Source organism: Gracilinanus agilis, unplaced genomic scaffold (assembly GCF_016433145.1).
Source record: "Gracilinanus agilis isolate LMUSP501 unplaced genomic scaffold, AgileGrace unplaced_scaffold18338, whole genome shotgun sequence".
NCBI classification, from domain to species: domain Eukaryota; kingdom Metazoa; phylum Chordata; class Mammalia; order Didelphimorphia; family Didelphidae; genus Gracilinanus; species Gracilinanus agilis.
The window spans coordinates 1-9,690 of record NW_025349515.1 but is presented as its reverse complement, the minus strand read 5'-3'; the positions used below and the strand labels follow the sequence as shown (position 1 = coordinate 9,690).

The following is a 9,690-nucleotide window of genomic DNA, read 5'->3' as shown; positions in this document are numbered from 1 at the left end:
CCTCTCTTTCTTCCTCCTTTCCCTTCTCCCCTCTCTCCTTCTGTCTTTCCCCTTTCTCTCTCCCTCCCCCTCTTTCTCCTCTTCTTCCTCCCTTCTCTCCCTCTTTTTTCCCCCCACTTTCCCCCTTCCTCCTCTCCTTCTCTGTGCTTCTCTTCACTCCAGACTATTCACCGTGACTCACATTCAATCCTTTTTGTGGCAGTCCCCCAGTGTTCTGGCTTCCTTGCTTCTTAGCACAGGGGCTGGGGCCCATGTTGCCCCCTCCCCTTATTTTGTGCCACCCACCCCACTGTGAGGCCTCCCTGAGGTTCCTGGCTCAGGCTCAGCCAGACCCACAGACCAGCCATGCTGCCCAGCCTGGCCTCTATTCTCTTTCCTGGTTTCCCCCAGCCCTGGGGACAAGGGTCGGGGGCCCAGAGGCATCGCCTCCTAAGCAGGCTGTGACCCCGTGGGGGGAGTCAGGATGGCTGTACCCCACTGCCCATTGCTGGTCCTTAGCTAAGGGCCCCCACCTGGTTGGTCTTGACAGAAAGTCTCCCCTTCCAGCAGCCTGGCATGGTGATGTGGGAGAGCTTTGGATCCCAGCTCTGGGACTGGAAGGGACCTCGGACGCCATCTGCCCAATGCCCTCATTTTACAAATAAGACAATACGGGCTGGCGGCTGATGTGACTTGCCCGGAGTCATACAGGAATTACATAAGTGGTTGAGGCAGGAGTCAAACTCACGGCCTGGGTATAGATTCCTAAATCCTCTAGGAAAGTTGTACCATACTGCCTCCTTCCCCATCAGCCTCTATTTTCCTCTCGTCCTCTGTCCTCCAGTCATATTTTTATCTAGGGAAGCTTTGCTTAAAACTTGGAATATTAGCATTGGGAGAGACCAGCTGGTTCAAGCCTTCCCATTTTACAGGAGAAAAAAAATGAGGCTTAGAAAAGGGAATAGACTTGCCCAAGGTCACACAACTAGTTGGTGGCAGAGGTAGAATAAGGCCTTGATTCCTTCTCATCGAGTGTTCTTTCTACCACCCCCCTCCATCCCTCAATGCTGCAGCCCCCTCTCTGTAGCTCATTTCCCATCTCCATGCCTTTGCCCTAAATCGTAGAATGCTCTCCCATCTTACTTTCCCTTGTATTCCCTAGCTTCCCCCCAGGATCATCTGAAACCCCACCTTCTGCAAAAGGCTTCTCTCAGGGTCCCCCAACTGCCAGCTCCTTCCCCCTCTCTGTATTTACTTTGTATGGATGTGACCACTTAATGCCATCCCTCTTCCCCTCCTGGCCCTCCTTCTCTGGCCCCTACAGAACCTGGCGGGCCGGCTGAAAGAAAACATGGAGAAGCTGACGGAGGAGCGTGATCAGCGCAGTGCGGCGGAGAACAGGGAAAAAGAACAAAACAAGCGTCTCCAGCGGCAGCTCCGAGACACCAAGGAAGAGATGGGAGAGCTGGCCAAGAAGGAGGCCGAGGCCAGCCGCAAGAAGCACGAGCTGGTAACTGTCCCACACTGGTGGCATCCTTCCTGCTGACATGGCAGCGCTGTAGCCAGAGGGTTCTGGAGGGCCTCCTGAAGTCCAGATTCTATCCAGGGTGTCTGGTTGGAGCTGACCCCCCAGAGTAAAGGGTCAAGGTGATGTGGAGTGGGTGAGGGTCCAGGGAGCCCTCTGGGACCAGGAGGGGGGGCGGCCACAGCCTAGCTGCAGAGAAGTGATCCATTGCACAAGGGCGCTCCATGCAGAACCTACAAAGCTGTCCTGTTGAGTTGCCCTCAGGCACCCTCAATGGGACAGGCGGGGGTATTAGCCCGGGGCACCTGCCAGGGCCCTGGATCCTCTCCTACAAAGTAGTTGGTTGCTGTGTCCTCCCTAGGAAATGGACCTGGAGAGCCTGGAAGCAGCCAACCAGAGCCTGCAGGCAGACCTGAAGCTGGCCTTCAAGCGCATTGGGGATCTGCAAGCCGCCATTGAGGACGAAATGGAAAGTGATGACAATGAGGACCTCATCAACAGGTGTGTGGGAGGAGATCAGGGGAGTTTGGGGGGCAGTGGCTATGGAGGTGCCCGAGCCCTAACCGAGGATGAGGGGCAGAGGTGTAGGCCCTGCAAGGCCTCCTCCATTCTCCTCTGGGCCCAGGTGGTTAAAAAAAAAAATCAGTCAGGGGGCAGCTGGGTAGCTCAGTGGATTGAGAGCCAGGCCTAGAGACAGGAGGTCCTGGGTTCAAATCCGGCCTCAGCCACTTCCCAGCTGTGTGACCCTGGGCAAGTCACTTGACCCCCATTGCCCACCCTTACCAATCTTCCACCTATAAGTCAATATACAGAAATTAAGGGTTTAAAATTAAAAAAAAAAAATCAGTCATCACACATTCCCCACCCCATCCTGCATGCTGGGTACCAGGCTCTTGTCCTAGGACTGGCCCTCAGATTAAAATTTTAAGATCCAATTAAAAATGCAACTTGTGGGGGCAGCTGGGTAGCTCAGTGGATTGAGAGCCAGGCCTAGAGATGGGAGGTCCTGGGTTCAAATCTAGCCTCAGACACTTCCCAGCTGTGCGACCCTGGGCAAGTCACTTAACCCCCAATGTCTAACCCTTACCACTCTTCTGCCTTGGAGCCAATACACAGTATTGACTCCAAGATAGAAGATATGGGTTTAAAAAAATAAGAATAAAAATAAAATTTGCAACTTAAAAAAAATAATCTAGAGCTCCAAGGAATCTCATCTAGTCCAACCTTGTCATTTTACCGATAGAGAAACTGAGACCCAGGTAAGGTTAAAATGACTTGCTTGAGGTCTCTAGGTGACACAGTGGATAGAGCCCTTGGCTTGGAATACAGAGGACTCATCTTTTTGAGTTCAAATCCAGCCCTCAAACACTTCCTAGCTATGTGACCCTTGACAAGTCACTTAACCTGTTTGCCTCTATTTCTCATTGGTAAAATGAGCTGAAGAAGGAAATGGCAGAACATGCCAGTATTTTTGTCAAGAAAATCCCAAAATGGGGTCATGACAAGGACATGACTGAAATGCCTTGACAACAACGTGATTTGATTCCAAATCTTTCCTCTGTTCCACTTTGCCTCTTCCAAGGAGAAGCTGCCAGGGCGAGCATCCCTTTCAGCCTTCTCCCATCCTCGCCTCTCCCCACCCCCATCCTACAATGCGCCCAGCCTCTCTCCCAGCCCTCAGCCTGCTCAGGATGAGTTATTCCCCTGTTTAGCTGTGTTTCCGATGGCGCCTGTCCCAGTCCAGGGAGAGCAGAGATTTAAGGGCCCGGCGCCTCGTTACTGTGCCAGCGATTTCCTCTCATAAAACCCACCCAGGGAACGGTTTAGCTGAGACAGATTTGTAGTCTCAGGCTAGGGAATCTGGGAGGCCAGAGGATGGGATGCCGTGGGGCCGAGGGGCTAGCCACCCCACTCTCTTAAATTCCTTCAGACGTTTTCCAAGCCCTTCTCCGATTCCCTTTTTCCATTCCATCTCCCATTGCCCAAAGGGACTCTTCCCTTTTGCCCACTTAGCCAGGGTCTGGCAGCAGCCCGCCAGGTTGCCTTGTTTTGAGCAGGAATGAAAGGGGTAGGCACAGCCACAGACAAGCTCATCGAGTTAAGGTTGGAACAGATTTTAGGGGCACAGATAGATCTAAAGCTGGTAGAGACCTCAGAGGCCATCTAACCCAATCTCCTTCAGTGACAGATGGGGAAACTGAGGCCTGGAAGGCTTAAAGGACTAAAAGAATCTTAGTTCTGAATCTGGAGGGACTTCAGAGGCATCAGCCCCCTCAATTGACAGATGGGCAAAATGAGGCCCAGAGTAGTAAACCAACTTCCCTAGGGTCACTTAAGGAACAGGTTTTGAACACACGTCCTGTAACTGCAAACCCAGCATTCTTGGCTGAGTATAGCAGTGGCAGGGGAGCCCCTTTCTCCCTCTCTCCTTCCTCCTCCTCCCCAGTCTCCATTTCTTTCGACTCAGCTGTCCATTTTCCCACCCCTTCCTTCTGGCCTGCCTTGTCTTTATTTTTTATTTTTTCCCATTTCCAGTTTGCAGGACATGGTGACAAAGTATCAGAAAAGAAAGAATAAGCTGTGAGGACCGAAGCATTTGCATTCTTTGCCCCTCTCCTGTGTGGTGTCTTCTAACCTTTGACTCCATGTTATTTCCCCCTCCCGCGAGGGGTCACCCCGCTGCATGCAGCATGTGGGCACACATCCCCCCTTTCTATGTCAAGCCTCTAACTTTTAACTCCTCCTTGCCACATTTTCTAAGGGACTCTTGAGCTGGGAGGGCTGGACCCCCAGAAGTTCTAGGGGCACGGGGCCCCAGAAAAGATCACGTATTTGGGGGTGAAGGCAGGTGACTCGATGTTTTTCTCTGCTCTGGTAAGGAAGCTGGCCCAGGACTTTGGAGGGGGGCCGAGGAGCCAGAAGGAAGGCTTTCTGAGTCCGTTACTGCCGTCCTCCCATCCCCTCTTGGGACCGGCTGGCTTCTGCCAAGCAGAACCTTCCCTTCCCTTCATCGGGTTCCAGCTTCCCCACCACCCCTTCCTCCCAGCGGGATTGTTGCCTCTCCTAGTTACCGTCGTCCCTCCAGCCCAGAGGGTCTTAGCAGGCAGTTTGGTGAACCCAGGAGACCCCTTCTCACAAGAATATTTTCTAAATAATTGAGGAAAATGCTCCATTTTAATGAGAAGTTAGTGAAAATTCAGATGGCATCCATGGATCCCTTGAAATCAACTCAAGGATCCCTGAAGGGGGGGTGCCGTGCCCCTCCAGCCTGTTTTTCAGGGGGTCAGAGATTGGGGAGGGATCGACCTCCATCCTTACTCTCACTTGGCAAGGAAGGACGCCGGAGCATTGTGCGTTTGTTGATGGTGGTCTTAAGCTTGTTTGGGCAGCCAGGAGGAGACTCGAACCCACCCGCCTCGTCTGGGGGAAAGCATCCGTGCAAATAAGCACCAGCCCACTCTCCCAAGACAGCGGGATGGGCACGACCGCCAGATGGAGGGCCTTGATTGCCTGTGGGTATCCTGGGCATTGGGAGACTCTGGATGTGTGTGCGTGTGCCCGTAGGCATCTGGCAGCCTGCTCCAAGGCCCCAGGCCCATCCCCACTTCCCATCTTCTTCCCTTGGCCTTTTCCCGAGCGGGGGGAGCCGCAGGCAGGTCTCCCCTCCCCCCGTCCCTGTGGGTTCCGAGCGTGGCCCGAAGCCCCCTCCCCCCATTCCTCCTGCCTGCCCCCCAGGGCTCTTCCAGGGGCTAGGACGGGCTGGCAGGAGTGAAGAAATCCATAAGAGCTAATGATAAATGTAATAGTGTGTAACAGTGATAGAGGGCCGCTGGAGCCCGCTTGTCACACACAATTAATATACCCCGCCGTTCTGTCTCCGTTTGTTTGTTCCCCCGTGATTTGGCTCCCAGTTAACTAATAGCACGCAAGCCTGGACATAAATTGTGTTTGACTCCGTGTTTAATTCTGGCCATTTAAAACCTCCAGTGCCCCCCGAGCCCGCCTGCCCCCACAGTTTGTTTACCGGCCCCGATTGTTTTACGGGAAATGGCCCAAACGTCGTCCCGCGGCTCCCGCCAGAGGGGGAGACGAGGGTGGGTGCCTGGTGCCCCCGCGGGCCGCCTCGAACATGGCCAGGAGGCTTCTCCTTCCGAGCCTGTAATTGCGGGCCTCCCCTGCGCAGGCCCTGCCACAGCTGGGGCAGCCGGATAAAATGCGCATTTAAGAGGGTTCTCCGTGGCAGCCCCACGCCTTGGCGCTTCCCGCTGCGTCCTGGGATGCCGGGGAGCCGGCCCGGCCCGGCCCGAGCCGCTCTGGGCCCCACAGCCGACTTATCGAGCGTGGAAAGGCGGGCCGGAAAATAATGTTTCGATTTACTTATAGATACAGTTGTTATTGCCATAACCTTAATGAAAGCCGTAAACAGCGCGGCATTAAGGGAGATTTATACAGAAATCCTTTTAACGCGGAGACATAGATTCGGCCTGCATTCGGCACCGGCAATCAATATGGTTATGAACGGCGGTGATAAATTAGGGGGCTTTGAAGCCGGAGAAGGAGCCTTTGGGGGGGTTTGGGGTTTGGGTCTTTCTTTTTTGCACGGATGCATAAATCAGGTGGCCCTGGTGCTGCGGGGGGCCCCTGCGCCGCGGTAAATCTGCCAGGCGTGGACGGGCACATGGCTCGCATTAGAGAGGTCTGAGCTGTCTGCTGTTAAACCCGTTTACTCAGGGCTTCAGCCGGCCCAGGCTTCGCTGTAATTTTGCATTTGACAGAAGCCCATAAAACGTACCTATTTATTTCTCCTCCCCAGGAGTTGGGCTCTCACGCGGGCGTGGAAGAGAGTCGGGTGGCTTCTCTTTGGGGGAGCGTGTGTGCGCACGCATACGTGTATGTGTGGCTATTTATTCAGAAACATAATTCAGGAGCCAGGCCTCTCTGTTGACACAAATGGAAGGAAATTTATATCCAGGAGAAACCCTGGCCTCTCTGTAGCAGGGAGGTGTGGGAAAGCTGGCTTGGTTTTCCTCCTAAATTTCAGAAGTGGGTTGTTTTTGTGTTTTGTTTTTTTTTTCTCTTCTCCCTCCACCCATCAGTCAGGAGAGAAGCCCCTTTAAAAAATGTTTTTAAATTTTATTTTAGCAGACCCTTATTAAGTGCCTACTATATACAGTGCCAGTCCTTGCTTGGAGACAGCGTGTGCTTATATAATTATAGACAAGCTAGACGAGTCCTTTCCGGGAGGAGGCCCAGTACCCCGTGTGGCGAGGTGGGGTCGAGGGATGGAGAAAGGATGTCAGAGAAGGTGGTGAAGGAAAGGAGGCCTCCGTAGTGGAGGGCACAGCCTGGACAGGGACAAGAGATGGAAGCTCGAGGGAAGGGGGACGGCGTCTCATGAGCCCAGAAATGTCGATCGGAGCCCAGTGGTGAAGCCTTTTTAAATGCCAAACAGGAGGAGTGTTTGATGGTGGAGTTAATAGGGAGCCGCCAGGGTTTGTTGAGCGAGGGAGTGAGTGGTGCGGCCAGGCCTGGACGTTGGCAGCCTGGTGGAAGATGAATCTTTACCAGGAAGCTCCAGGGGGATGGCTTTGTTCCTGGATGTGGCTGCTTTAATCCGTCGATGCCAAGGTCCAAGTTTGGAGACTTGGGTGGCTTCCGTGTGAAGGGACTAGTCCAGGACCGCCGTGCTTAGCAGAGGAGGAATTCCACGGTACCGTCGCAGCCTGCCTCAATAATGGATGGCAAGAGGGACAGGAAGGCAGAATGCCCAGCCTAGCACTCCGTGGGCATAGCTGTCCTGGGCCAGGGACTTGGTCTTGGGGATTCAGGGACAGAAGCGGTGGCCGCCGCCTCCTAGCCATTGACAGTCCATCTGTGTCTAAGGACAGAGAACCCCAGGCCACCTTATCCTTGCAGCAGGACTTCCCGTTCTTCCCATCGTCTTCTCTGGTCTTAGGATTGGCAAAGCATTGACAGTGTTCAGGGTAGGGGAGATGGGTGGCGCCATATTGGAAAAGGGATGGCCGAGAACCAGTAGGACGGGTCTCTGGTGCCCCAATGCCAGGCCCATATTTGAAGGATCCCAGGATGCCCCTTTAACAGAAAAGAGGGCAGCCTCCGTTGTTGCTGGGGTTCTCTTCCAATTGGCTATGTTCATGAGTGGGTCACTCTTCCTAGTAAAGCAGTGTCCACTGTGGAATTTGTGTCTTTCTGGTCATGAGATTGTGTGGCCCAAAGGGAGGGGTGGTCAGTAAAAACGCGAGTGCCCACGTTGTGCCAGGCACTGTGCTAGGTGTTCTGGACAGGGTCCCCTGCCAGGGGTGTGAGCTTCCTCTAATCTTCCTCCTTTCCCCCTCTGTTTCCCCGCTTCCCACTAAGAAGCATGCCTCGAACCCCTGACCCTCAGCCCTCCAAGAGGGAAATGCTTCCCCTACGTCTCGCCTGTCCTGTGGACCCTGTGTGATAACCTCCTCTCCTCCCTCCTTCCCCGGCCCTGTCCATTTCTCTGTGTCTTGCCCAAGCAGCGAGGGCGACTCTGATGTGGATTCCGAGTTGGAAGACCGGGTGGATGGTGTCAAGTCTTGGTTGTCCAAAAACAAGGGGCCTTCCAAGGCTGCGTCAGATGATGGAAGCCTCAAGAGCTCCAGGTGAGTGAGTGGCGGACAGCGGGCCTAGCAGGTGGGCTCGAGGGGCTTCAGCAGAGATGGGCACTGGTAAAAGAGGGATCGTGCCACCCGTCTTGTTGCCTTCTTCTTTAAGCCCCTGACCTTCTGGCTTAGAATCCATACTACGTATCGGTTCCAAGGCAGAAGAACAGAAAGGGCTAGGCAGTGGGGAAGAAGTTACTTGGCCAGGGTCATACAGCTAGGAAGTGTCCGAAGCCAGATTTGAACCTAGGACCCCCTGGCTCCAAGCCCTGAGCTACCAAGCTGCCCCTTCTTATGAGTAGAAGCTTTGCCCACCTCTAGAGAGCGTGAAGGGCTCAGAATGACTCGGTTTGCCACGAGGCCCGCAAGCAGAACGACTCCATCCCCTCTACGTGACTCGGCAATGCTTGTGGTCCGTGGCAGGCAGGGAAGCTGAGTGAGGATTTTCCCAGGGTTCTCCTGGGTCGCTGGGACTAGGGGGACCAGGCCTCGCTCTCCCCTGAAGTGTTTTCCCACCTCTTTCCCGTTTCAGCGGCAGGCCTTGGGCCGGAGATAGCTTTGGCTTCTTTCATCATCTGCCCTTGATGGGGTACTCTTTGGGGGCCGGGCCAAAGCGGGGGAGGTTGAGGGTAGGAGGGAGTGAGAGCCCCCAGCCCCGGCCCCAGGTCCACCGGCCAAGGTGCCGGCTCCTTCTGGATTTCTGAGGCTTCAGTAGTCATGGAACAAAGGGCGCCCAGTGGTTCTCCCGGCACCGTTTCCTCTCCTCTCCCTCCCCTGGTCAGGGACAATGCCTCTGTGGTCCTGGGGCCCCCAAAGTATCTTGTGAATATGCGGCTAAGCCCCGCTGCCCCCTTTCTTCCCCCTGGCCTCCTCGCTCCTCTTCAGGCTTCTGGGAGGCCTCCAGAGGTCTCTTGGCTGCCCACCCAACATGGCGGCCCACAAGAGGAGCCGCTCTCTTCCCAGCTCCTTCCTGTTCAGTGCCCGGGCACAAAGCAGGCCGCCCCCAGGGTGAGCGTGTTGCCCAGCCTCAGAGTGGCAAAGGCGATTTCCTGCCCGGCTCCTCCTTCCCCCAGCGGGGGGCCCCCTCGCCCCCCAGCGCCCAGTGGCCACCTCTAATTGGTTTAATTTATTCGGCCGAGCAACATTTTGTTATTGCAGATAATGCTCGTCCCCGCCCCGCCGCCATCCGTCTTGGAGCTGCACGCGGTGGCTCCAGGTAGTTGACAATGAAATAAATTGAACTAAACGTTTTAGAGGGGGGAAAAGTGATGAAATAGAACAATAGTCTAATTTACATGACATTCTCCGTGAAGCTATTTTCACTGACGCAAATTATTTTGCTTCATTTCCTCGGAAGGAAGCTCTCCCTCCCCTTGGGCTGGGGCTGCTGTTCTTGCTGTGGGCCCTCCCCTGCCTCCTCCTGGGCCTTTATTCTCTTTTGTGTCCCTTCCCCCCTTGGTTCTCCTCTTTTGTGTCTCTCTCCCCCTTCTCCTCTTTTGGGTCTCCCCCCCTCCCCACCTTCTTCTCTTTTGTCTCTCT

At 54.6% G+C, this 9,690-nt stretch overlaps 1 protein-coding gene across 1 annotated transcript; it reads left to right on the top strand.

The window, feature by feature from the left end:
* Positions 1-945: 945 nt before the first annotated feature.
* LOC123254236 (unconventional myosin-XVIIIa-like) lies at positions 946-8,151 on the top strand (the record flags this gene model as incomplete). The annotated part of the gene is made up of 4 exons (XM_044683290.1): positions 946-1,489; positions 1,866-2,005; positions 4,040-4,084; positions 8,029-8,151. Coding segments are annotated over exons 1-4 (467 nt in total), but the record flags the coding sequence as incomplete, so codon positions are not given.
* Between the last annotated feature and the right edge of the window lie 1,539 nt (positions 8,152-9,690).